The sequence below is a fragment of the Miscanthus floridulus genome, chromosome 2 (assembly GCF_019320115.1).
Source record: "Miscanthus floridulus cultivar M001 chromosome 2, ASM1932011v1, whole genome shotgun sequence".
Classification (NCBI taxonomy): domain Eukaryota; kingdom Viridiplantae; phylum Streptophyta; class Magnoliopsida; order Poales; family Poaceae; genus Miscanthus; species Miscanthus floridulus.
Window position 1 is genome coordinate 62757081 of NC_089581.1, and position 27047 is coordinate 62784127.

The 27047-nt window shown below is 43.3% G+C and overlaps 2 protein-coding genes across 4 annotated transcripts; one reads left to right on the forward strand and one right to left on the reverse strand.

The window, feature by feature from the left end:
* The first annotated feature begins 376 nt into the window (after nucleotides 1-376).
* Nucleotides 377-12751, forward strand: LOC136525314 (DExH-box ATP-dependent RNA helicase DExH1-like). Of its 3 annotated transcripts, none has more exons than XM_066518332.1 (16): nucleotides 377-558; nucleotides 1623-1768; nucleotides 1983-2086; nucleotides 2172-2375; nucleotides 2470-2565; nucleotides 3035-3310; nucleotides 4102-4305; nucleotides 4396-4548; nucleotides 4787-4879; nucleotides 5703-5917; nucleotides 8230-8389; nucleotides 8479-8752; nucleotides 8855-9047; nucleotides 10798-10984; nucleotides 11526-11894; nucleotides 12438-12751. In XM_066518332.1, exons 2-16 carry the CDS (start codon nucleotides 1720-1722, stop codon nucleotides 12567-12569), a joined length of 2709 nt encoding a protein of 902 aa, XP_066374429.1. In that variant the 5' UTR covers nucleotides 377-558; nucleotides 1623-1719; the 3' UTR covers nucleotides 12570-12751. The 3 variants fall into 3 exon arrangements, with proteins under 3 accessions (XP_066374429.1, XP_066374415.1, XP_066374421.1); XM_066518318.1 differs by lacking the exon at nucleotides 377-558 and adding an exon at nucleotides 596-957 and having other exon boundaries at nucleotides 1987-2086; XM_066518324.1 differs by lacking the exon at nucleotides 377-558 and adding an exon at nucleotides 826-957.
* Nucleotides 12752-20689: 7938 nt separating this feature from the next.
* LOC136538972 (cyanate hydratase-like) lies at nucleotides 20690-23829 on the reverse strand. Its single transcript, XM_066530893.1, has 4 exons — nucleotides 23347-23829; nucleotides 21923-21994; nucleotides 21144-21252; nucleotides 20690-20908 (listed from the first exon to the last, which is right to left on the reverse strand). Exons 1-4 carry the CDS (start codon nucleotides 23619-23621, stop codon nucleotides 20864-20866), a joined length of 501 nt encoding a protein of 166 aa, XP_066386990.1. The 5' UTR covers nucleotides 23622-23829; the 3' UTR covers nucleotides 20690-20863.
* Between the last annotated feature and the right edge of the window lie 3218 nt (nucleotides 23830-27047).

Here is a 27047-nt window from a genome sequence, read left to right on the forward strand (position 1 = left end):
TGATTGGTCCTGGGGGCGATGGTGATGGGATTGATTGTGTTGATCAGGGTAATTTCCTTTTGTCATAGCGGGTTCCTGATTTCACGTGATGGTCGTGATTTGGAAGGAGCCTGATCGGAGGAAGTGTGATTGGAGGCGTAGGAGATCACGGAGGTTGCCGCACGAGTGGATGCATGGGAGCGAGCGGCTTTGGTGTTGCACCCGAGGATGCATGGGAGCGAGCGGCTTTGGTGTCGTACTTGTGGACGAAATAGTTATGAATGTTTTAGTTGTAGAGTAGAGTAGAGATAACGGTATAAAAAAAAACCTATATCTATCATGTCTGGTGGAGAAGAGTGGAATGGTGAGGAACCGTCACCCTGGCCTAAACCCTAGCTAAAGCAGTACGGTGGACCTGGAGCCTGGGCCGAGCCATGGTGGAGAACCGGAGGTTTGGAGCTGCTGGAGATGGGAGAACTGTTGTACAAATGTTCCTTCGAACAGGGTGTTCCATGTAGCAAGAGCGATTCACGTGTGCCGCACATTTCGGATCGGACGTTGCACATCTGAGTTCGCAAGGTTGCACTGAGAACCCAGTTTGCACTCAATATTTTTTGCCCGGTTTATTTCCGCTTCTCCTTGGGGCGACCCGGATGCTCCTCCACTCTTCTGCCTGCCGCGGCAGCCGCGTCCTCTCCTCTTGCAGCAGCAGCGGCGGCAGCAGCCAGTTCCTCCTCTCCCGCTTCGCGTCCACCCCCCCTCAAAACCCTAGGTACGCTCAGGACCCTAGCTGTCATGTCGTACCGCGGAGGGCGCGGGGGCGGCGGGCCCAACTCTCACTGCGGGCGCGGGCGCGGGCGCGGGCGCGGCGGTGGCGGAGGCAGGGGAGGCCGCGGCGGCGGCGGCGGGGGACGCGGGGAGCAGAGGTGGTGGGACCCGGAGTGGCGGTCCGAGCGCCTCCGGCAGATGCATGGGGATGTAAGGACACTCTCCCGTGCCTCGCGTGGTGATGGGATTGGTTGTTTCGTTGTTATATGTTGCCGCCCTGCTGACGGAATTAATGGATCGCGATGCCACGATGATGCTTTTTTTTTTAAATTTATATATGTTCCGAATTCTGCATTACAGACTTTAGCAGCACCTTTGATTAATACTACCGGTCAAGTTTCCTAGATAGTATTACCTCCGGTCCATTCTATAGGTCGATTTGATTTGGCTCTTTTTACCCCGAGTTCCGTGTCTCCTTAATATTTTTTGACCTTTTAACGACAAGTTAATGTGTGCAGTCCTGTAGTTTCCCCACACTTTGTAGTCCTACTTCCACAGTTTCAAACTCTGATTGCTGCTTGCTTTGATGCACTGGTGGAACTGCCAGTTGGATCCATCATAAAACACGATTTGGTTACATCTCTTCTGATACAACCTATTTATTAGCTCTAATATGATGTTAGGGATATCATCAGTTGAGCATGTCATACTGCTATTCTCTCTGCCCACTTTGGTAAACTTCGCCTATTGTGCTGTGCAGTTGGCCTGAGATTCATGGTTTCAGTAAATTTGCTCCACTTGTTGTACACATCAAATAAGCTCTTGCTCACCTTGTAGTAGTTACTTACAAAGTTTTGCGTGCTCACAATCTTCAGGTGGAAAAGGTTGATGAGAATGAATGGTGGAACAAGATTGGGCAATTAAGAGAAGGGTCCCAGCAGGAGCTAGTAGTCAAGCAGAATTTTGGACGGGATGGACAGAATATACTTGCAAACATGGCTCAGAGACAAGGGCTTTACTTGTAAGGATCAATCATGCCTGTTCGTCACTTCACATCTTTATGATCATTCTTCATTCGCAAGAATAGATGCAATGCCTGGCTTTGATCTCTGCTCTTAAAGTTTGGTAGTTCAATCTATTTTTTGCACCATTTGATACCTACTGTTTTGCCTATGAACCACACTTCAAAGCTGACAAATTCTACTTTACCTGGTTTGCATTTTAACCTGGGGAAGATAGTAATGCATACAACAGAGGGAAGACACTTGTTTTCAGCAAGGTACCCTTACCTGATTATCGAGCAGATCTGGACGACAGGCATGGGTCAACACAAAAAGAGGTACTCTGCGTCTGATTGATACTTTATAATAACATGATTTTATGTGTCATCTTCCTGATCACTGTTTATATTTTTACTGGGGCAGATTAAGATGTCTAATCAGACAGAGGTGCGAGTCGAAGACCTTTTGTCCAGGTCAAAGTGGAACACCAACAATTCTGCAAGCACATCTACTGTCTCAATGAGACAATTTTTGCCTAGCGCATCCTCGTCTGTTGTTGAACCAGCAGCACCAATTGATAAAGAAAAGCTCAGTTCTCAGCTTAGGGATTTGCAGAATTCAAGGAAGGTATTGCCTGTGACCATGGACCCCCTCTGTTTCCGTCCCTTAAAAACATCCGTGAGCATTCTTCAGGGATCCCACCATCTGTATTTTATTTCAGACGACAGCAAGTGCTAGATCAATGCAATCTTTCAGGGAGAAATTACCTGCATTCAGCATGAGAGAGGAATTTCTGAAAGCGGTGGCAGCCAATCAGGTAAGTTGTCTCCAATGTTTGTTCTACTTCGCCGTTGCTCCAATGTTGTATTTTTGCTGTTGTATCCATGATCTGAACGTTCTATCTGTACAACTCGTGGTTTATAGCCTTAGTAGCCAGCATCTTCCATTTTATGCTCTGTTGTTCTTAGTGGTTATTTGTTTCCCCTTTGTTCAAAAAGTAATTTGTGAATTGATGGACATAATAACACAATTGACATGTGAAATAATTTGTGAATTGATGGACATAATCACATAATTGACATGTGTTCTCAGCATTTCTTATGCACAACTTCTGACACAAGTGGTGATTATCCATGCTTGCTGTGATATTGATTGCACGTTTAGGTTGTGTATCTGTATAATTCTAGAATTGCTCTTATTTTTTTTGTGAACGAATTGCTCTTATTAGTTTGTCCATTTGGTTCCTTTTTTTTCCACTCTTAACTTGTTGAGCTTTCCTGTATCAGGTTCTGGTCATTTCTGGCGAGACAGGCTGCGGTAAAACAACCCAGCTTCCACAGTTCATACTAGAAGAAGAAATAAATAACCTCCGCGGTTCTGACTGCAGCATAATTTGTACTCAGCCCCGCCGTATATCTGCTGTTTCAGTAGCAGCAAGAGTAGCTGCTGAGAGAGGTGAAGAACTTGGCGAGGCTGTTGGATACCAGATTCGCCTTGAATCAAAACGATCTGCACAAACACGGTTGCTGTTCTGCACTACCGGAGTTTTGCTTAGAAGACTGGTATGCCTTCATTGGTAGAATAGTTTGCATATTCATATCTTGAGATGACTTGGCCACATGATCACTGCTTGTTTTCATTTATCCGCTTTCAGAATTAAAATTGAAGTAAATCTGTCCTTTTTCTTTATTTGTTACTCCCTCCATTCTCGTATACTTGTCCATGGCTTTGGGAGAAAACGCTCCACAATACTTGTCATTGAGGATATTAAGAGTGTAGCCATTCTAGTATTTCCACTCTCTACCCCTGATTAAATGCTCCAGTAGAAGAAAAGTGGCTATATTATTAGATTTAATAGGGTTATAGATGGTCATTTCACATTGATTTTTTTGGAACTAGTATTTCTTTGGTCTGTGCGCATGATGTGCTGTGGACAAGTATACAGGAATGGTGGGAGTAGTGGATAGAGATTGTTGCTCTTTGTTGTGTAGGAGCACTGGTAGTTTTGTTCTAAATAACTTACTTGGAGGCAGCTCCAGAATTGATAGTATAAACTTTCTTGCAGAAGTTGCAGGACTAAGTTTCTTTGTAACTACGAGTGAAAATATTCTGCGCACTCTAGCACTGTGACTCATCTCTTGCAGTAGCTGATTTTGTAATTTACGCCCATGTACTTTTAGTTACCTGACTTATGATCTCCATACCTAGGAATACCATTGCTGGAATATTTTGCTCAGTTCAGCCTACCTTAACACTTGCTGATGCAATTTAATGCACCTGATTGTTTTTTTTGTATGCTTTCATTTTAATTTCGTTAGGTTTGAATTTACTGCAAACAGTATATAAATTGCAGGTTCAAGAGCCTGACTTAATTGGGGTGAGTCATTTACTAGTTGACGAAATTCATGAACGCGGCATGAATGAAGATTTTCTCATCATAATACTGCGTGACCTTCTACCAAGACGTCCAGATCTTCGCCTTGTACTGATGAGTGCAACTATAAATGCTGAACTATTTTCCAAGTACTTTGGAGATGCTCCAGTGATGCACATCCCGGTACTGTAATGTTTCATGAACAACATCAAATTGAAGACATGATTGATTGTGTCTGGATGTTATATATTTACATTGAGGTGTTTTGAGCAGGGGTTCACTTTTCCTGTTGCTGAGTTGTTTCTGGAAGATGTTCTAGAAAAGACTCGTTACAGGATCAATTCCGAACGTGATAATTTTGCAGGTAGTTCAAGGAGAAAGAGGTTTTCATCAGTTAAGAGTGATCCACTGTCTGATGTTTTTGAGGTAAACTTCGATTTTGAACTTCTTTTCCCCTCAATTAGTCAATTTAGTACTGATGAGCATGGATAAGTCTAGCTGCGTACTTATGATATATGCATTGTGGCACACTGATTCAGCACTTCAGCTGCAAGTACAGGTAGATAAAAAAATCTAAACTGTGAAAACAATCCTTTCAGAAATCATTTTGCTTAGTTTTCACACAAAGTGCATTTTGGTTGCTCACTGTGGTTTTTTTTTCCAGAACATTGTCATTAATAAGGAGTATGGAAATTACAACATTACAACAAGGCAGTCCCTTGAAGCTTGGTCTGCTGCTGAACTAGATTTGAGCCTTGTAAGTACTGTGCATTTTTTATATAATTGAAATGCATCTATTAATTCCTCAAGTAGTTGGAAGTCATGTTTTTTTTGTATAATTCTTGTTGCTACACTTGCTTCACACGTGTAAAATTGCATTCAAGTGAATATACGTCATAGTTATTATTGTTCAAAATATCATGGGGCCATTCACCAAACAGTTAATAGACTGTATGTTTGTCAGATGTTTGTGAGAAATACTGGAGTAATTGGTGAAGAAGCTTTCTGTACACCCTCCATGCTTAATTTTTTCACCTTTTGCTTTACATGATTCATTAGAGAACCATAGACGTCCCTTCTCTTCATCATTGAGGATATTTCTGATTTCCTGCTTCGTTATTTCATCCAGTCTTGCTCTGACGTAATACATTATAGTATGGTGTTACCATAGCAGAAGGGCGGGCCTGGTGCAAGCGGTAGAGTCTTACCGCCTGTGACTGGAAGGTCCCGGGTTCGAGTCGCGGTCTCCACGCATTGCACAAGCGAGGGTAAGGCTTGCCACTGACACCCTTCCCCAGACCCCGCACAGAGCGGGATCTCTCTGCACTGGGTACGCCCTTTTTATGGTGTTACCATAGCACCATGTTAATAAGTTCCCATCCAAGTATTGTCCTGTGCCTAAACAGTAATTTCTGTTGTTCCGAGTTAATTTATTTCATGTTTTTCCTTGTCACATTAGTTAACCGCATGGCTGTACTGTGTTCACATTTGTGCACAAGAATTATTATTTAAACCTAATACACTGCCAACCATATCCAGGAAAAATAGTTGCTGCTAACACCTCTATGTTGACAATTTAGGTGGAAAGTACAATCGAGTATATTTGCCGTTATGAAGCAGAAGGTGCAATCCTTGTGTTCCTTACTGGCTGGGATGAAATTTCAAAGCTTCTGGACAAGATTAAAGGGAATAATTTCCTTGGCAGTCCTAATAGATTTCTTGTTCTTCCTTTGCATGGTTCTATGCCAACTGTGAATCAACGTGAAATTTTTGACAGACCACCAGCTAGTATGAGGTGAGCCACTTAGCTACTCATTGAGAAAATAGTCATGTGTTAGGTTCCTGGGATGATGAGGAATGGGACGGGTCGATCCCCTTTCAGCAAGTGTTTGGTTGAGGGGCGACAAGGGATGAGTCTGTCTCCTAGGGGAATATTCCCCTTAGATTCGGGTTCTCCCCATCCCCTGAAAACAAGCGGATGGGGTAATCCCTTTTTGACGCCGTTGTTAGAGTATGGCAGGGGCCTATTGGGCCTGGGCTGGATGTATAGCCCATCAGTGTTAGGGTTAATTAGAGATAAGGGTCGCTTGCTTAGGAGTCAGGTAAACCTCTCTATATAAGGAGAGGAGATATATCAATCTAATCAAGCAAGAATTAAGAAGGAAATCCCTTCCCTCTTGCCCGGCCGTGGACAAACGCCCCGCGGCCGGCTCTCTCTCAACCCCGCAGCCCTAGCCATGAACAGTACCCGCGGTACTGTAGCCGTGCGGGTACTGTAGCGTGCAAGCCGCCGTCGCTCCCCTCGACTCTCTCCTCTCAATCCTAGCAGCCACATAACATTTGGTATCAGAGATCTCTGGTTTGATCATGTGGTTCGATCATGTCCACCCGTCGTCCTCCGCCGTGGGCGTCATGACGAACGAGCAGTTGACCGCGGCTGTCCTTGACCTCGGCAAGATGGTGGCCGGGATTCATGGGTTCCTGCTGGGGCCGCAGCCGAACCCGTCGCCGACGTCCCAGCAGCAGCTGCTGCCGTCGCCGCCACCGCTTCCGGCTTGGATCGCTGGTTTGTCGAAACCCATCTACACGGCGCCCAGTACCCAGCCGCACCTACCGCTGCTCCCGACCACCGGGGCTGTCATGGCGCATGGCGGCGCCCCGGCTTCGGGCGTCCTCTACGGCGGGGTGGACGGCGGCAGCCTGATGCCGACGCTCTCCGCCACGTCGCCCTCGCTGGACAGCACGGGCGCGGCGCCCTCGGCCTCCTCACAGGACCCGCCGCCAGTTGCGCTTAGCTGCGCGGAGGACCTCGATCTCGTCCGCTGCGTCGGGGATCTCGGGCATGCGGTTTCCCCCAAGGGCGGCGGACATGCTGTTTTTCTCGCGGGCGGCGAACTCAAACTCTGCGGTGGCGGCGGTTGGGGAGGCGCTCCCCTCGTCGTTCTCCGTCGAAAGCCATCCGCTCTTCTTTGTGCGGTGCAGACCGGCATCCGTCCGGCGGGGAGAAGGCATGGTGTCACCGGCGGGAGCGCACTGCCTAGCACCGCCGCTTTCCGCCACCGACCACCGCGGGGGCGCCTTCGCTGGCCGTTGTTGCGACTACTTCTAGGTGGCCATATACATGCACCCCTTTCGTCAAGATGGTGTCCATGGGATCCAGGTGGTTGTCTACGTGCAGCTTATGCGTCGGGCTGGTGTCCGCCATCAATTGAAGAGGCTGCAAAAATAAAGAGTTCACATCTATTTTCGGTTGATAATAATAAAATAAGCCGAGATGTAAAAGGCTTGTTTTTAAGTGATAGGTTGTGTCGAGACATCGTTATAAGTTGGTTAGGTTGCAGCTCGAGGACGAGCTGCATGTCCAGGTGGGGTGTAGTGTTAGAGTATGGCAGGGGCCTATTGGGCCTGGGCTGGATGTATAGCCTATTAGTGTTAGGATTAATTAGAGATAAGGGTCGCTTGCTTAGGAGTCAAGTAAACCTCTCTATAACAGCCGTTGTCTTCTGTCTTGGGGTAATCCAGAACACAGGCTGGGAAGATCCCATCCCCTCTAGTCCCCAAACCAAACACAGGCTAGAATCTTCAGTGTGTTCTGGATATGATCATGCTACATATCCTTAATGTGTTTTAGACAAGGTTTTCTTTTTTTTTATCTGCATACCTTTGGCATCTTTCCACCACTATATGAAGACTACTGGGTTTGTGATCCTTATCATTGTTAGTACGTTCGATTATAAAATGTTGTTATGCCGCATATGTAGCTCATAGATAGAGTTGAAGTTACAAAACTACTTTCTTTTTTTGTCACTAAGCAAGAATTGACTTCTGCCTTGTCCCTTCCAGTATCCTTTTGAGCAATGTGTGCTGCTTCAAAGTATTTGTTCTTTTCTACAATATTTGTTTTTTTTTTCATTTCTCATTATTTCTGGGTTTTGCTAAATAGCTATTCTGTTTGTTCTGATTTCTGAATGTTTTCTCTTTATTTGAACTAATTGCAGCTCTTTATAAATGGTTAGCAATTCCTTTGAGACAGTGATGTTCTTGTTGAGTAATTTTAGATTCTTTTACTTTTCTTATTGTCTATTAACGATTTGTTTGTAATTTCAGAAAAATTGTTTTGGCAACCAACATTGCGGAGAGTAGTATCACTGTAGATGATGTTGTCTATGTGATTGATTGTGGTAAGGCCAAGGAGACAAGCTATGATGCCTTGAATAAGCTGGCATGCCTTCTTCCGTCATGGATATCAAAAGCTTCTGCTCATCAGGTACCTTACTGCTGACAATATATAACTAGGTTCTTTGCAGACATGAAAAGTCCATTAACAGATGTTCTCTCCCTTTATTTTGTTCACAGAGGAGAGGTCGCTCAGGCCGCGTTCAGCCAGGCTTTTGCTATCGGCTCTATCCAAAGATCATTCATGATGCAATGCCACAGTTTCAGTTGCCTGAAATTCTCAGGACTCCTTTGCAAGAACTATGCCTTACCATCAAAAGCTTACAGCTTGGAGCAGTATCCTCCTTTTTAGCCAAGTCACTGCAGCCACCAGATCCACTTTCTGTTAAGAATGCAATTGAGCTTCTTAAAACCATTGGTGCACTGGATGATACGGAGGAACTCACTTCTCTTGGTATGAAAATTTTCAGCTAACTTGCATATAAGAGTTTTTGTCTATTTGATTTTATTCCAGCTGTTTACATAAACCTCTCAAATCTACTTCGTTTTTGTGCAGGGAGACATCTCTGTACTCTCCCACTGGACCCAAACATTGGGAAAATGCTGCTTATGGGATCTGTATTCCAGTGCTTGGATCCAGTATTGACAATTGCTGCTGCTCTCGCATATCGTAATCCATTTGTGCTCCCAATAGATAGAAAAGAAGAAGCTGATGCTGTCAAAAGATCATTTGCTGGTGACTCCTGCAGGTAATTATTGTAAACAATTCTGCCACTTTGATATTAATATTAAGGATTGAAGGAACGTATAAGGATGTTTTTTGAGGTACCCGATTAGTTGGTATTTCTAATTTGTTTACTATTCCCTCCATTTCAAATTGTAATAAGTAGTTAGCTTTTCTAGATTTATAGCTTATTCTACGCACATAGGTATACATTATGTCTAGATACATAGTAAAAGCTACATATGTATAGAAAAGCTAGAACGACTTACAATTTGGAACGGAGGGCGTACCATTTTCTTGAGTGGAACAGTAGGGTAAACACCTACTGTGGTAGCTATATTATTGTATGTACAAAAAAACTGTACAAGATGCTGTATAGATACAAAGGATAATAGGGGAGGCTATCTAGCCAAGCCATGCCTAAGGTTCTAGAAGTATCTATCAATCTATGTCATCAGAGAAGCTTTCTTCCAAGACAAGGATGGGCTGCTTATTACTCTCTCTGTTCCAAATTGTATAAGTTGTTTTAGTTTTGTGCCAAGTCAAGCTTCTCTAACTTTGACCAAGTTTATAGTCAAATATGTATTTACAAAACTAAATAAATGTATTATCAATGCATATTTCAAGTTTGGTTTAATGAAACTATTTTGATGTGCTAGATGTTGATCCATTCTCCAATAAACTTGGTCAAAGTTAGACTAGTTTGACTAGGACAAACTCAATCAAAATACCTACAATTTGGAAGTATCATTGTGTTGGTTCCAAGTATTCCCAGCGTCTATGATGAAATCATGAAATTTTCCATGGAGTGCTCGAAATTCTGCTTTGCTTGATTCACCATGTCAAGGAAAGGAAGGGGCAGATCCCAAGTGATTCTTGTATATTGCCAGCATGCTTTACTGAGTACTGCTGATGCTTCTTAACTTATAGCGCCTGTAGGATAGTTCCTTTGATTGCTAGCAAGGTTCAAAAAGGAGCTAGGCTCTAAGCCACCGATTAGCGCCTAGGACATCTAAACGTAGATTAAACATGATTAAGCGTTTATACACTAGCTACATATCAAGAGATTTATAGTTGCATAAATGTGACAATAAATAGAAAAGGAAGAGCAATGCCATAATAGCACACTGAGCCCACTAGGGGAGGAAGCCCACTAGCCCATCTGAACACCATAACACCCAGCGATGCCCTACCACCACAGATTTCCAGTCAGTAGACAATCCCCATTCTCACGCAGCCACGCCGCCTCTCCTCTGCCTGTGCACCCCCATCCATCTCTCCACCTCTCCATGGCACACCACCTCTTCTCCTGCGCTCTGTCTGCTCCTCCATGCACCCCACCTCTACTCCGTCTGTGCGCACCTCGTCCTCTCCCCCTTTCGTGGCACCCCCTTTGGCTGCACACAGCCACACATGACCCTTTGGAGAAATCGAGCAAAATGGGCTAAATTGAACAGAGGGTAAGCGAAATCGAGCATAGATGGAATCACAACAACAAACCATTTTGCCATCATAATCTCGTCTCTTCTCTTCCTTCATCATCCATGGGTTCTGACAGTTATGCTATGTTTAATTGGACACCTATGGCCTAGGCGACGTGCTAGGTCTCTGCCTAGTTCCTAAGCGAGCATTTAATGACGTTTTTTTCGGACACTGGTTGCTAGAGACAAACATGCAGATGTAGATAGCTGGGAGCTATTCGATGACATTCATTACCAATTTCATGCAAAAGTTGCTTATGTCTGTCTGATAATTTCTTGCAAATTCTTTTCCAGTGACCACATTGCTCTTCTTAAGGCGTTTGTAGCATGGAAGGAGGCTAAAAGGAGTGGTAGAGAGCGCACTTTCTGTAGGGAAAATTTTCTGTCCTCCATGACCCTGAAGATGATGGATGACATGCGAAATCAATTTTTTGATCTACTATCTGATATTGGGTTTGTTAGCAAGGCAACAGGAGTGAAGGTTATGTGCCCTCTTTCATTTCAAACATGTCATTGATCTAATTGTACAGCTGTATTCATTTGAAACATGTAGTTGATCTAATTATATAACTATGTTAGCTTGTTTTGCCATGCACTTCTATTTTATTTCAAACATGTAGTTCATGAACACTAGTAGCATATCATGCCTGAGGTAGACATGAAGGAATGAAGCGAAAAGTGCATTGGAGTTATCATGGACATTTGAGAGAAATGTAGAGGGACTTATATTTGGGATCGGAGGCGTACCCCACCCACCCACACACCACCACCACAACCACCCCCAACTGGAATCTCTTTCATGGACCAAAACCTTATTTTTCTGATATTTTAATTCCTGGTGCATCTAGGTGTTTTATGTGTTATTATGTGCATCCTCTGTTACCACCTACTTGAATATCACAATATTTTGATTGTTGCCTAATAACTAAATCTATAAAATATTTGTGAATTATGGGGCATATAATTCTCTACATTTTTTAAATAGTTCAGGGTGGCTTCTTACTTCCATGCTATAACTTCAGGCATATAACCACTATGGTAATGATCTGGAGATGATTTGCGCTGTTTTATGCGCGGGGCTTTACCCAAATGTTGTGCAATGCAAAAGGCGAGGCAAGAGGACTGCTTTCTACACCAAAGATGTGGGGAAAGTGGATATTCATCCATCATCAGTCAATGCATTCGTAAACCAATTCCCATTACCTTTCTTGGTTTATAGTGAGAAGGTGAAGACTGCTAGCATTTATGTAAGGGACTCGACAAATATATCGGACTATGCCCTTCTACTTTTTGGTGGTTCGCTTAGTCCGAGCAAAACTGGAGAAGGCATTGAGATGCTTGGGGGTTATCTTCATTTCTCGGCTCCAAAGCATACCATAGAGTTGATTCAGGTATAGCCAGCTCCGCTCCAACATATTATCTCAACTTTAAAAAAATATATCTTTAATTGATTGTGTTACTTTTGCTAAAAAAGTTGTTTTTCTACCTCGCACTTTACAATTCTTGGCCCTGTTTGGATACTGTCTATTTAGGTTCAAATCCTTTTGAATTGAATCTTAAATATTCTGTTGCAACCCCTCTCACCCAAACACGCCCTTATGCTTTTTGTTTAAATATTGTTGGTGCTCGCTAAGTGTCTAAATTCTTTATTCTGTTGGAAACACTGCCCTCCAACTGTGAAGTTTCCTTTGTGTGTGTGTGTGTGTGTGTGTGTTTGCATTTACTGATATCATGACATTTTTAGTATCCCAAGTTCATTCTAGTGAATGTAGTAAGATGCTACCATTCATTTTAGTTAACACATGTACCTGTGCATGCACATACTTGATTTATACCGTGGTCTTCAACGAAAATTGATCGCCGCATTAAGTAGTTTAGGATTAGATTATATAGCTATATATTCTTCTAACTTGGGACTTATTTGCATTTAACAGAAATTAAGAGGTGAATTGGACATACTCCTTCAGAAAAAGATTGAGGAACCCGGACTTGACATCTTTTCACAAGGAAAGGGTGTCGTGGCGGCAGCTGTAGAACTGTTACACAGTCAAAATTTCAACCATTAGATGCCAAATATTACACGTTATTAGGACAAGTTTCACACTAAACTAAAGCGATACCAGCGTATTCTTTTGTTAATATCTGTTGCAGTTTGGTTCCTAAGATGTTTGAGACATTGCCATAACAGATAACACCAGAGGAGGTATATCAACAAATTTTGATATTTGACACCGAACCCGCAGCTTCATTGTTTTTAACACCCAGTTTGTGTGCCTTCAAAAATTCTAAGGCCTAGCCTCTTGAAGCTCTCAAATTTTAAGGGCCTGTTTGATTAAGCTTCAGCCTAGCTGTTGAGTTATTTTTTGAAAACATGGTATCTGAGCAGATAAATATTTACTCTAAATTAAAAGCTGAAACTGTCTTTTGGTATGTTGAGAAGCTAAAAACTTATTCCAAAAGCCAATAGCCAAAAGCTAAAATCCAGTCAATGTTATTCAAAAGCAGTCCTGAGAGATTAAAATTCTTTGGGGGGCAGAGCCAGGATTTGGACATATGGGGCTGTTCAAACAACTAAATAAACATTTGTGTTACAATGCCTCTCTCAAAGTGATCCTTCCATCCTCTTCAATCTTGATCTCTCTTTCTTCTCTCCCCCATCTCCCTCCCCCCCTCTCTCTCACCTCATGGGTGTGGGGACTCCATGAGAGATGGGCTTGAGCATGGTGAACTATTTCAGCAATACTTTTCAGCGAATAAATATTGTTTTTCTCTCACAATAAATCAGCATAAGCTAAATTTTAGCGAAACGAACAGTGCCAAATTAACAGAGAGAATGCTTGGTTCAAGTCTCCACTTTATTTTATTTTATTCATCATCCGCTCCCTAGAGTTCGCACAAACATATGACGCCATACCGGCTTGCATTGGTCACAACAGTACTAGTCGCATGTTGCGGGCTGAAGGATGGGGTTGATAGTGGATAGGGCGTGGGCTGAAGGATGGGGTTAACAGCAGACATGGCGCCATGTGCCGTGATGACACCAGACCGTGTGATCTCAATGGATAGGGCATCCTGTGCAGGGACGGATCTAGCTGTGGGTAGGGGGGTGTGTGTGTGTGTGTGGGGGGGGGGGGGGGGGGGGGGGGCTCAAGCCCCCTATCGCCGGTGAGCATAGGAGAGGCCAAGCTATACTAATATCCCTTCAAGGAGAACAACCTGACGTACTTGTTTGAGAAATCAGTCACGTAGAAGTTGTCCGACCTGATGAAGAAGGATCGTAGACGCGATCGTCGGGCTCGGCGGTGACAGTGATCTTGAACATGGTTGCCGCCGTATCGAGGATGGGATGGTGCTAGATCCAGCGATCCATAGTCACGTTGACGTGGAAGTCCAGGTCCAGTAGAAGTGCCGCGTAGGCTTGGCCGCCATTGGGAGCCACCATGCGACATGTTGAAGCGCTCCTCGACAGCGGTACTCGCCCTGTGCACATGCACAAATTGATAAGCGGAATGAAATAATCTAGTAGCATAGTTAGGTTATCATCATTAAACAAAAGAGCGGCGCACGTGTCGTGCACAGAATAAATCTCAAGTACTAGAGTGAGATTACCAGATCGATGAGAAACGAACAAATTAAAGCCGGAACTCTAATAATACGTTTTCAGATTATGGGATCAAATGAAACTTCTACTATGCTGACTTCATGTGGATTCAGATTACATTTTCTTTGGTCTTCTCTCCTTCCAGCCAACTCCAATAATATGTTTTCCCTAATTGCACATAACAGCAACCGAAAAGCCATATAGACAAAGCATTTTCTTTATTTAAGGTATAGACAAAACATTATAATTGAAGGTAGATTGTAATAAGTTTCAGAAAGATACAAGAGTTTTGCTCCGGTGGACCTCTAAAAAAATTGCACGCATCTTAAAGTAACTTAATATTAATTAAATCCTTCTTAATTGATTAACCCACGGTCTTGTAGGGCCCAAACCTATCCATCGATTCCGGCCCATGCCCACCCATTCCGATTATTGTGGATCACAGGATCTCACTACTTTGATGTATTGCCTGATTCTTCTTTCGTCCAATCGACAACATGGCACGGCACGGCACGGCACGCGGAGGCGGCGGCAGTACCACCATGGTGGCAAGGTATGAGTGTTCTGCGTTCAACGTTCAGAGTTGGACGTACGGCGGCGACTACATTTCGTGGGTTGGGACACAACGCCATTCCGGACGCCCTCTCGATAGGGCGGCGTTGGCCGCTGCATTCTTTGACGCTGAAAGGCTATAGCAATCGCTCGTGCTGCCATTCTATGATCGAAGCGAGGCCACATGCTTCTGTTGAGATAGAAAAGACCATCTAGGGTTAGGTCTAGCGGGTTCTCTTTATTGTGAATGCGATATCAAGAGTAGAGAGAGAGAGAGAGAGGAATAGAAGAAGAACGTGTCGAACCTGACACCGTAGAGTGAGATGGTCTAGGAGCCGCCATCTCATTCGTCGGTGAAGTCTACGCATGGGCAGCGACGTTCGGGGAAGAGGTCAAAGTCAGTGGAGTGGGGCGACGCGGCTGGTGGCTTCCCGTCACTGGCTGCGCCCCTCTCTAATCGAGATTAGGGTTTAGGTTTCGGTGGGGAGCTCGGCTCAGGCGAACCTCGTACTCAGAGCCGCCGGCCCCCACCTCTATATAGCACAACGTGACAAAGGCCCTCCAGCCATAGTGGGCTGGGCGCCCCCGATCAGGGTGTGGATCAAAGGCCCAACTAGGCCATTGGGCCCAGTTTAGGATTAGAGATCAATCTAACAATCTCCCCCTTGATCTCCTACCATTTTTCAATTTCATATTATTTACTTTTGTTCATTCCATTACAGATTAGCGCATAGAGCATGTTTCATCGTCACGGTCAAATGCCGATAGATTTAACAACTACAACACACCACTCTGTTCTGAAATAGATACTTAACTTTGGGCCTTCTTTTGTCTAGGAATTATAGGCTTTCCCTTAAACCCATGTCGGCTACATGTTCTCTGAACATGTTGGGTGGTAAGCCTTTTGTAAGCGGATCCGTGAGCATCTTTTCGGTACTTATATGCTCAAGACTTATGACATGATCTCAGACTTTATCTTTCACAACATAATACTTTATGTCAATATATTTGGCAGCACCATTTGACTTATTGTTGTGAGCATACTGTACTGCTGGATTATTATCGAAGTATAACTTAAGTGGTCTATAGATGTTGTCAACCACCTTCAAACCGGGTATGAACTTCTTTATCCAGTTCACATGTCCCGTTGCCTCATAACACGCTACAAACTCGGCATACATTGTGGATGATGTAGTGATGATTTGCTTTGAGCTTTTCCATGAAATAGCTCCCCCTACGAGAGTGAATACATATCCAGACATGAATTTTCTATCATCTCCCGCATAATTAGAATCTGAATATTCCACTATATGGAGTGAATCTGATCTTCTATACGTCATCATGAGGCTTTTCGTTCCTTGCAAATAACACAAGACTTTCTTTACTAATTTTTAGTGTTCTATTCGAGAATTGCTCTGGAATCTGTCAAGTAACCTGGTAACAAATGCCAAGTCAGGGTGCGTACATACTTGAGCATATTGCAAGCTTCCGACAACTAAAGCATATGTGATGAGTACAGGCCCGATCTTCCGAGAGGTAGCCGGTAAGTTCAATTTGTGGAGATCTCGACGTTGACGATCCGGCTTCAAATCAGACACGATTCGAACCCTGCAACCGTTACACCACTGCTCCGTTGGTTATCAACCAAGCACAACTTGATTGACCTTGCCAAGAAGGCTTTTCCTGTAAGCGAATCGAAGAGCACAAGCAAGAAAGTAAAACACGCAATCTGAAATTGCAAATATGAATGACGCGGATATCAATAGAGGATTCAAGAACTCGGTTCCAAAGGACTAATCGACACAGTGGAGGAGATCAAGAACGGGGGCCCTGGATCACTATAAAAGGATTTGTCACCACAGTTACAATGAACGATTCAGTTTCTCGATGGAAAACTAAACTCTAAACAAAACCCAATTGTGTAGCAGCGGCGGCGGCTGTGTTTATAGTCTAAGACTCAACCTAGGGTTGGGGACGGACAGGGGTTGGGCGCCCACAACTTGGGCTTAAGGCCCGACACGATACATGGCCAAGTTGGCCCAAATAGGTGACGCAGCACCTTGCCATGGTCACACAGAATGATCCACGGACCTTCTGGAGCTGGGACCAGATCCAAAACGACGGCGTCATCGTCCCCTTTCCAACGCATCCAAGAACGGCCTGTTTCGATGTCGTATGAGGAAGTTATGACTGAAATAGTGACGACGTGTCTGCTGAATCCGAGGGCGACGTGGCAGCTGAGTTGGGAATGAATTGGAACTTGGGGAAGACCATGGCGTCGGTGTGTCCAGCGTGGCGATGTCCTCATCATCCTCCCCTTCTCGAATTGGAGTCGTCCTTGACTCCATCTTGGCGATGTCCTCATCAATATGGAACCGTTTTCATTTGATCGATCTCATACTGATTCCTGGGGCATTGAAAATTCCCATATCTGTCGCCCTTGACTATAGGAGGAGGTGAGGGACTGCATTTGTGCATATTGAATTTCTTTCAGATCTTTTCTATGTATGCCTTTTGTGACAGTCCTAATACCCCTTTACTTCTATCTCGGTGAATCTCGATCCCTAGAACGAACAAAGCTTCTCCAAGATCTTTCATATTAAATTTTGAGGACAAAAACTTCTTTGTCTCCAGTAGTAGACTGACATCACTACTAGCAAGTAAGATATCATCCACATACAGGACAAGGAAGATAAATTTCTCATTCTTAAACTTAGCATAATCACAATTGTCCTCTATATTCTCTTTAAACCCAAAATTCCTTATTATCTGATCAAACTTCATGTACCACTTTCTTGAAGCTTGTTTTAATTCATAAATGGATTTCTTTAGGCGGCATCCCATTCGTTCTTTTCCTTCCATGACAAAACCTTTCGGTTGTGCCATGTAAATATTTTCCTCCAAGCCCCCGTTGAGAAATGCCGTCCTTACATCTATCTGATGTAATTCTAAATCATAATGTGTGACTAATGTCATTATGATTCTGAAGGAATCCTTATATAAGACTGGAGAAAAAGTCTCACTGTAATCAATCCCTTCTCTTTGCGTAAAGCCTTTTGCCACAAGTCATGCTTTATATCTCTCTATATTCCCTTGAGAGTCAAGTTTTGTTTTGTAGACCCATTTACGGCTTACTATTTTGGCTCTTTTAGGAATTATTTTCAAGTCCCAAACTTTATTGGCATTCATAGATTTCATTTCATCTTCCATGGCCTCAAGCCACTTTGATGAATAATCACTTCTCATGGCTTCTTCAAATGAGGTGGGATCATCCTCCATTTGAAATTCCTCAGTGTTGTATACTTCATAGTCAGCAGGAATAATTGATTTTCTAACTCTTTGAGACCTTCTAGGGGCCTCCACATTTGGCACATCTTCTGTTTGAGGCTGTTGTTGCTCCCCCTCATGTGTGGCAATATGTTCTATAGGATCCTGAAGAACAAGTTCCTCATCGTTATTCATTGTTGCCATAGGCGGAATAACAACAGGTGCTGGCACCACAGTATTTTGCACTGTCGGTGTAACGACAGCAAGTAGTGAGAAAAATGGCCCATGAATCATCAGAGTGGGTGCATACACCCGCTTCTCTTCAAGGTCAATTTCTTGAGCTACCATGCCCCCTCATCGTTTCATCCTCTAGGAATACAACGCGTCTCGTTTCTAATAATATGTTTTCAGATTATGGGATCAAATGAAACTTCTACTATGCTGACTTCATGTGGATTTAGATTACATTTTCTTTTGTCTTCTCTCCTAGCCAACTCCAATAATATGTTTTCCCTAATTGCACATAATAGCAACCAAAAAGCCATATAGACAAAGCATTTTCTTTATTTAAGGTATAGACAAAACATTAGAATTGAAGGTAGATTGTAATAAGTTTCAGAAAGATACAAGAGTTTTGCTCCGGTGGACCTCAAAAAAATTGCACGCATCTTAAAGTAACTTAATATTAATTAAATCCTTCTTAATTGATTAACCCACGGTCTTGTAGGGCCCAAACCTATCCATCGAATCCGGCCCATGCCCACCCATTCCGATTATTGTGGATCACAGGATCTCACTACTTTGATGTATCGCCTGATTCTTCTTTCGTCCAATCGACAGCATGGCACGGCACGGCACGCGGAGGCGGCGGCAGTACCACCATGGTGGCAAGGTATGAGCGTTCTGCGTTCAACGTTCAGAGTCGGACGTACGGCGGCGACTACATTTCGTGGGTTGGGACACAACGCCATTCCGAACGCCCTCTCGACAGGGCGGCGTTGGCCGCTGCATTCTTTGACGCTGATAGGCTATAGCAATCGCTCGTGCTGCCATTCTATGATCGAAGCGAGGCCACATGCTTCTACCACCTTTTCCTGATTTGCATCTGGACTCTGAAGTACACAATCTTGGTGGGATCTTGAGGTTGCCGTGTAGGTCGATGCGGAGGCTGGCTATCGCCGCCTATGTCGAGAGGGCGCTCCAAGCCTCCAAATGGTGCCGCCTGGGTAGTAGGAGCTAGCGGCGGCGCTGAGCTGATCGGCCACTCCCAGCGCATGCTGTCACCCTGCCGCAACGCCGATGCGGCCGCTCTATTGCCAACTCGCCGCCTCTCTGTGTGCCCCACCTGCTCCGGGTTCCTATTAGACGAAGAACAAACACGAAATAGTAACGGACCACGATAATCTGAACTGGTGGACATGGCCGGGCTCAGATGAGTATGGATGGGCCAGGCCTATACGAGACCCGTGGGCTAATTAATTAAAAAGAATTTATTTAAAACTAGATTGCTTTAAGATCCGTGCAAATTCTTTTGGGAGGTCTACTGGAGCATAACTCAAGATACAATTATTGTTGATTTCTGTGAAATCAAGTCATGCTGAATATGAGTAAAGTTGAGCAAAGTTAGTTTCAATAACTTCTCTTTTGTCTACTATGTGCTTCACATATGTATCAAGATCAATCCTAGCATACATCACACCTTATTTCTTCACATCTCGGGTGGCATAGCTCGCTTGAGTGTCGTTTGAGGACCGTACACCCTGGTTGCAGGACAAGTCGGGGCATTGCTCTCTTCTCTGGACTAGTTCTTTTTGGTTTGGTTTAGGTCGATTTGAGATGCTGCTATTAAAAAAAAAAATTCAATCCAACATGGAACAAGCCCTCCCTTCTCAATAAATAAATATAAATAGCGATGGTTAATTGAGGATATCCAATTAAAAAAACAATCGGGACTGTACCTTTTTACCCTTTTTTTTTTTCTGAATATCTACTTTTCTAACCCTTATCGTTGTTTGTTTATCGTATTTTTTGCGGTTTTATGTAATCACGTGTTGGTAGAGATAGGATTCGGACCATGCCACTTGAAGTCAGGTTGTGGCACAATCTTTTGGTATGGCACGACGGGAATAATTTTAGGTCGTGCTTTACTTAGAAAGTCAACACGAATGGGTGACATGACAAGACCCATATTTTAGACGGTGATTGAACCGGCACAACACGAAAATGGCATATAAGCATGTCTATAATGTTATAATGCAATTGCCTAGAATTATTATCATATATTTACTCAAATTCTTGAATGGGTATGAAAATCATTGGAACTTTTAATAAAAAATGGTGCGCCGACATGGCATAGAGGTGGCCGGCGGGCCATGGACTGTGTATTTGTGCTAAAAGGAAAGACTTGTCGTTACGGCATAGCACAGCCCAATGCGCCTCGTATGACTAGAAGTAAGGTCTGAAGGTACACAAAGCACAAGAGGCCGAGCCAAGCAAGCACAACATGGCCCAACACCTCTACGTGTTGGCATACTCTTGACGCTACTTTCAGAATTTGAGCCCAGCAACAACCACAGCAATGGTCACTGATAGCTTAGGTATTTCGTACTTTCAACCACACTAAACCCTAATAAACTCTGAAGAATGAATGACTTGGTAGTTGGTACCCAGCAATGGCAGGTGATGTGATATCTTCTGGAGCCGGTACACGGTAGATGTTTTTCTAGGACTAAGCTATCAGAGGCAGAATTCCTTTCGGGAACTCGGTTTGTTTCACTTATCTTGTCTTTTTATTTATCTCCGCGTCATCCAATGCAGTTCAACAATCATGGTATTATTATTGTCGGAGACCCCGTAAGGGTAATGGTAGAACCATGACTTTAATGTACCCAAACAATACGAAGGCAAGCTACACCATGTTTCTCCTCGTCACCAGCCATATCAAGATGTCTTGCGGGTTGGCCTTGACATCATATGTTCAGATTTCTGCAGATGTGAAGCATTCAGATGGGCCAGTCAGGTGATAATATTATCGACATATATTGTTGACTATTCTAATTAAATCAAGGACTACTTATTTGGTACAATTTCAATTGGTAGCATATATATTAACAGTCTGAAAAGAACTAAATGTTTGGTATTATACAGGTAGCAAGCAGTTCAGCACGATGAGCTAACAAGTAACAGAGTGGCAGCTGAAAAACAGGAAGAAGACACAAACCTGTTCAGTGTACGGCAGATACTTTCCATCAAACGTGACCACCACACGATCTTTTCCGTCAGCCCCTTGAACCTTGTCAACTGAACAGTAGAAATCTATGGCTGACATGCTGCAATAAGAAGCAATGGTAATACGATAATACATTTGATAGATGATTCAAATTTTTTTTAGAAAAGGGATAGATAATTCAATGGAGCTTCATGACAGGATTTCCAGTTTTCCACTAAGGCCTTGTTTAGTTCCCTTCAAAATTCTTAGTTTTTTCACTCTCTCTCCATCACATCAATTTTTAGCCGCTTGCATGGAGTATTAAATGTAGGTAAAAAAAATAACTAAGTACACAGTTTAGTTGGAAATTACAAGATGAATCTTTTGAGCCTAGTTGGTCCACGATTGAACAATATTTGTCAAATAAGACGAAAGTGATACTATTCATCAGGTTGAAAAAACTTTCAATCTAAACGTGGCCTAATATATTTGCAAACTGGACATACTCAAGTGTGTGTTTATGGAGGCTTTGTCAGGCTCAGGCTTAAATGAAGTTGCACAAAATTCTAAGCATTCCACGTCCTAACAAATATCTACAAGCAAACACCACAGCAACATCATACATAGCACCCAAAAAAAAAACTCAATTGTGAATCCAGGCGTCCATGTTTTTAAAGGATTATCCACTCGTAATCATAACTAATGGACATACCAACTATATCACACAATAGTTCATGTCAGACTACCAAGAACGGGAATTTATGCAAAAATGAAGCACTGGTATCTCTTACATTCCATCACCAAACTCCTCATTGATGATTTCCTTGATGCTCTCTCCAAAATGCATAACAGCTTCATTCAATCTGTGTGCAATATAGTAACAATGTTGATAGGAAGGTTATTCTCATATCTGATTAGTACTGATAAACTGGAATAAACGAACGAAGTTCTAGATAAAAGCTACTCCCTCCATTTCAAATTATAATTCACTTTGTCTTTTTCCTAAGTCAAAGCTCATTAACTTTGACCAAGTTTGGGTCCGCTCGGCTGTGATTTTCATGACGCTGCAGCGGTTGTGGCTGCTTATTTTGTTCTACAAAGCACAATACTTGCAGGCAGGCTGGCTGCAGCAGTGCTGCTGCGAGCAGCAATTCCGATCAGGCTGTTTTTAGAAAATTATACTGACATCAATAGGTTCAAATAAATGCACTTCCAAAATATATTTCATGGAGAATTTAGGGGGTGTTCGGTTGCCAACCACACTTTGCCGTACTTCACCTTAGGGCTTAGGCAAGTTTGACCAAATCGGCAAGTATTCGGTTGACAACTAAACTTAGGTAAGATTATAAATTTTTTTTTTGTGCTCCACATGTCATAGAGTAAAAAAGTGTGGCAGGATTCCCTTAGGCACGGCAAATTATGGCTCCAAATTTTCTAGCAACATTTTTTGTGGCTTGCCACACTTGCCTAAGGTTAGTTATGGAAAATTATGGCTTAGAACCAAACAGCCTCTTAATGACACAAATTTGATGTTGTAGATATTGGTGTAAATTCCTGTAAACTTGATTAAAGTTAATAAGTTATCCTAAACCCAAAAGGCCAAGGTGAACTACAATTTGGAACCAGTTTCTAGTTATCAGGCTATCGAAAAGAATAATATTGAAGACTGCCAAGCTCAACATGCGAACTTGCAGAATCTGAAAATTCCAAACCAAGGATGGAAGGCATTGTCTTAAGACTAGGAGTTACCTAGTATGTGGATTCTGGACTGTAGACATTTTTTTACACAAATTCAGCAATTCCTAACTCAATACGGAGAACATATTAAGACTACTAGTGCAAGAGTTTTAAGCAAAGTCCATTTTGTTGTCAGGGCATTTTGGTAAAAATTTTTTGGCTTCTCTCGTCTTTAATCCGAGTCAGTCTTCTGAAATGACAAAAGTCTGTTTAAACATAGGAAAGCTGTGCCCAAATCCTTGAGATTGAGACAGAGTAGTTCAAACTTCAAACTTCACTAAATCGCAATAAGTCCTGGTCCTGGAGCAAAACTAGTATATCCTTTTCTAACTAGACCTAGACCCTAATAGCGCTTGGAGTAGCCGATTAAACAAAGATTTCGCTGTGCCCACTTGACGAATCACATTCCGGACCAAATTGAAGGAGTGCAAGAGGCATCGTCATCGTCATTTGCACAGGGGATTGGGGCGCGGCGCACCTGTAAATGGCGGGCTCGTGGACGATGTCGGGGTTGTAGGACCGGAAGGGCGGCTGCATCATGAGTTGGACGAGGTCGTCGGTGAGCGCGGGCAGGGCCGCCCTCAGCGCGGGCACCGTGTCGGCCTTGAGATGCGCCTGGCGCCGCAGCAGCTGCGCCACGTAGACGTTGGTGAGACCCGTCTCGGCGGCGATTTCCGAGAAGGTCTTCCCGGACTCCTCCTTCGCCTCCATCAGGCTCCGCACCACCTCAGCCCTCTCGCCGCTCGCCTCCATGCCCGACCCTTCCGTGAGTTCGCTCGCTCGCTCGACTGCCCACCGCGCTGCCCAATAGGTGCTCGGAGGGAGGAAGGGGGCGCGGCGCCGCAGCTAGTGGGGGTGGGTAGGTACTGGGGAAGTCAGAAGTGGGCAGGGTGCCAGGGAGGCAGAGGCACGGGTGGTGATGTGTGCAGCGCGGCGTGTAGCGGCCACCGGCCAGGTGGGTGGCTGTGGCTCTTGGGTGCCGCACGCCGGACCGGTGGAGCTCGCGAACTTCAACTGAGACACTCAGACACGACTCTCTGACGGGGGAACCGAGGGGCGTCGGTGGGCTGTGGCCAGTTTCACGTGGTGTCAGATAGGCTGATCCATCCAAAAAAAAGTGGGCTTATCCATCGATGGGAGTTGAGCCCGCCCATGAAGGAAAAAGCTCGGGCCAGAATGGAACTTCCGTTTGATTAGTTTCAGGGCCCTTTTTTTTTATTAAACTTGTTTATTTGGCCTTAAAACGAATTTCGTTTTGGCTCTTAGCCCTTCCGCTAGTTTGACAAGGTAACGGTGTTAAAAGTAACGCGAAATAACTTTTTTACTCCTGGCGCAGAATACACCACTACAACAGCCTACAGTAGAGTCATTTATGTCTTTCAACCTAGCTACTATCAATAATTTCCCAAAACAAGATACAATTTTTTTTTCAAGAATGAAATTATTATCATATATATTTATAAAATATTTTCCCAAAAATATATAAATAATAATAATTTTATGCATAAATATATATATAATAATTTCATGTTTGAAAAAATATTATACCTTATTTTAGGAAATTATTGATAGTAGATAGCCTAGAAGGCTTGTATGACTCTACTGTAGGCTTATGTAGTGGTGTATTCGGCGCTAAGGGTAAAAGAGTCATTTCACGTTGCTTTTAACACCGTTACCTTGTCAAACTAATGGAAGGGCTGAGAACCAAAAACGAAATACGTTTTAGGGCCAAATAAGCAAGTTCAATCAAATAAGGGCCAAGAAACTAAGCATGGCTTTTTTAGGGTTAAGGAACTAATTTTCTCTTAGGTTATGGGGTGCAGGAATAAGAAAACTTAGGTCACACTGTTTTAAATAAAACAATTTAAATTACCTCCAAGTCCACGATAGAATCTATTTTCAAAGTGATTTTTAATATCTTTAGTTACAAAATTCAGTAAATACCTTATAAGGTTTTAGAACAAAAATTGACTCTAAGCTTCTAAAAAATCCATCCAAAACAAATTCTAGAAATAGATTCGAACAATAAAAGGAACAAATAAATTATTTAGGTATCATGAAAATATCTATAGAAGCTTCAAAAGTATTGATTTAGCTCTAGGAAAATAGAAAACTCCCAAAAACATTTGATTGATGTCTAAATGTGTTTAAAAAACATTCCACGACAAAAGGATGAGATGCAACCAGCACGAATGCATTTAACACTAAATGTATGTTGCATTCTTGCAGTTGCATCTCATGTTTATGCTATGAAATTTTTCCAAAATATGCTTAGACATCGATCAAAATGTTTTGAGAATTTCTAGTTTGTTTAACATTATCCCATTTTTCACGGTGTCAAATCTATTTTTTGAAACTTCTAGAGATACTTTCATGAGGATGTGAATATTTTACTTAGATTTGTTGTGTCTCAGTCAATTTTTAAGGAGTTTTTGTAAATTTTTTGGAAGTCTAGAGATATTTTTATGGTTTAAGAACCTTTATCAGGTATTTATTGATTTTTGTAAAAGAACGAAACCATCTTGAAAACCACTTCTAACCTGGATAGGAAGGTAATTTAATTGGCTTTTAAAATTAAGGGACCAAGATGCCTGATTTGTTTGAAGTTAAAGTAGGAAAAGCAGACCACAACAATGTTAGTTCAAGGAGTCTAAAGTACACTTTTTTCGGTAATGCTAGGGTCAAGACATCCGTCCATCCCTGCCCATCCGAACGCATCTTCCGAATGCGCAGTGGACTGGTCCAACGACCCTCTCAAATCCCCTCGTCTGTTTGCTAATAAAAAATATGCTCATCGCTCTTATCCGATTATTGCTCCTATCTGCTCGCCTGCCGCCTCTGAGGAGCAGCGCTCAGCCACCTTCGAGCCGCTGCGCTCGGCCACCAGCTCTGCCTACCAGGCGCGGCGCTCGGCCACCGAACTGCCTGCTAGGGGTGGCGCGCGTCCGCCTCTGAGCCGCAGCTACCCTTTGCCTCCCTACCACGTCGCGTGGCTGATGCCTCCCTGCCTCCTCATGTAGCCACTGTTGTCGGCCAGCAGCCTACAAGCGTCGCTGCTGCCGGGTCGCTGTCTCCGGTGAATTTCACACATCGACGAGCCTTCATTCTCCCAAACAACAAGGAGATGTTGCGATATATGAAAACGCATGTTGCAAGCGTATGTTTTATAGGTATATTGCAATTATTTCATGCGGATGTTGTAAAAGTAGATCGAGATGTTGCATATGTTGAAATAGTTATACACGTATGTTGCGAAGGTCTGTTTCCAATGTTTCATATGTGTTTTTGCATGCATGTTGCAAGTATGTGTTATCTAGATGTTGCATACGTTTCACACATATGTTTTAAGTGTTTTATCTGGATATTGCTTATGTTTTGCAATGGGTTTGAAGTATTTTTAGGTGTTTTTTGCAAGTGTTTTAGAAGCATGTTTCAAGTATTTTATCTGTCTTCAGACATATGTTGTAAGTGTTATATCTCAATGTTTAAAAAAAATCAGGTGTTGCATCTCCCTCGTCGCTCTTCTACTGCCTCACCTCGGTGTCTCCTCCTCCTCCGGACGTCGGCTAGGCATCCGCCGCCCTCCCACTCCTCTTCTCGATGCTAGTGACATTGGGGGCGGCATGGGAAACTTACATCAGAAGCAGATGGGGAGGGCGAGACGGTCCCCACACGACATGTGTGCGAGCAGAGGGGTGTGGACAGGAAGTGGGATGGGGCTCGGGTGTCCGGACAAGGAAGCGCGGATGGGGGTGCGGGCTCCAACGTGCGCATGGACGCACGTGAATAGAGCAGTAGTGAAAGGTCCTAATGGCTAGAGGGGGGTGAATAGCCTCATAAAAATTTCTACAACAACACTTAACAAAATGGTTAGACAATTATGAGACGAAGCAAGTGTTGCGCTAGCCTACTCAAAATGCAAGCCACCTACCACAATTCTAGTTTATATGGTATGTATCCACATAATAGCTACGACACTACTCTATGTTAGTGTGCTCTCAAAGGCTAACTAAAGAGCCACACTAACCAAGCAAGCAAGCTCTCACAACTAGCTACACTAAAGAGCTTGACAACTAGTTTGCGGTAATATAAAGAGAGTAAGCAAGATAGTTATACCGCCATGTTGAGGAGAGAACCAATCAATCATAAGAATCAGTATCAATGAAGACCAATCACCTC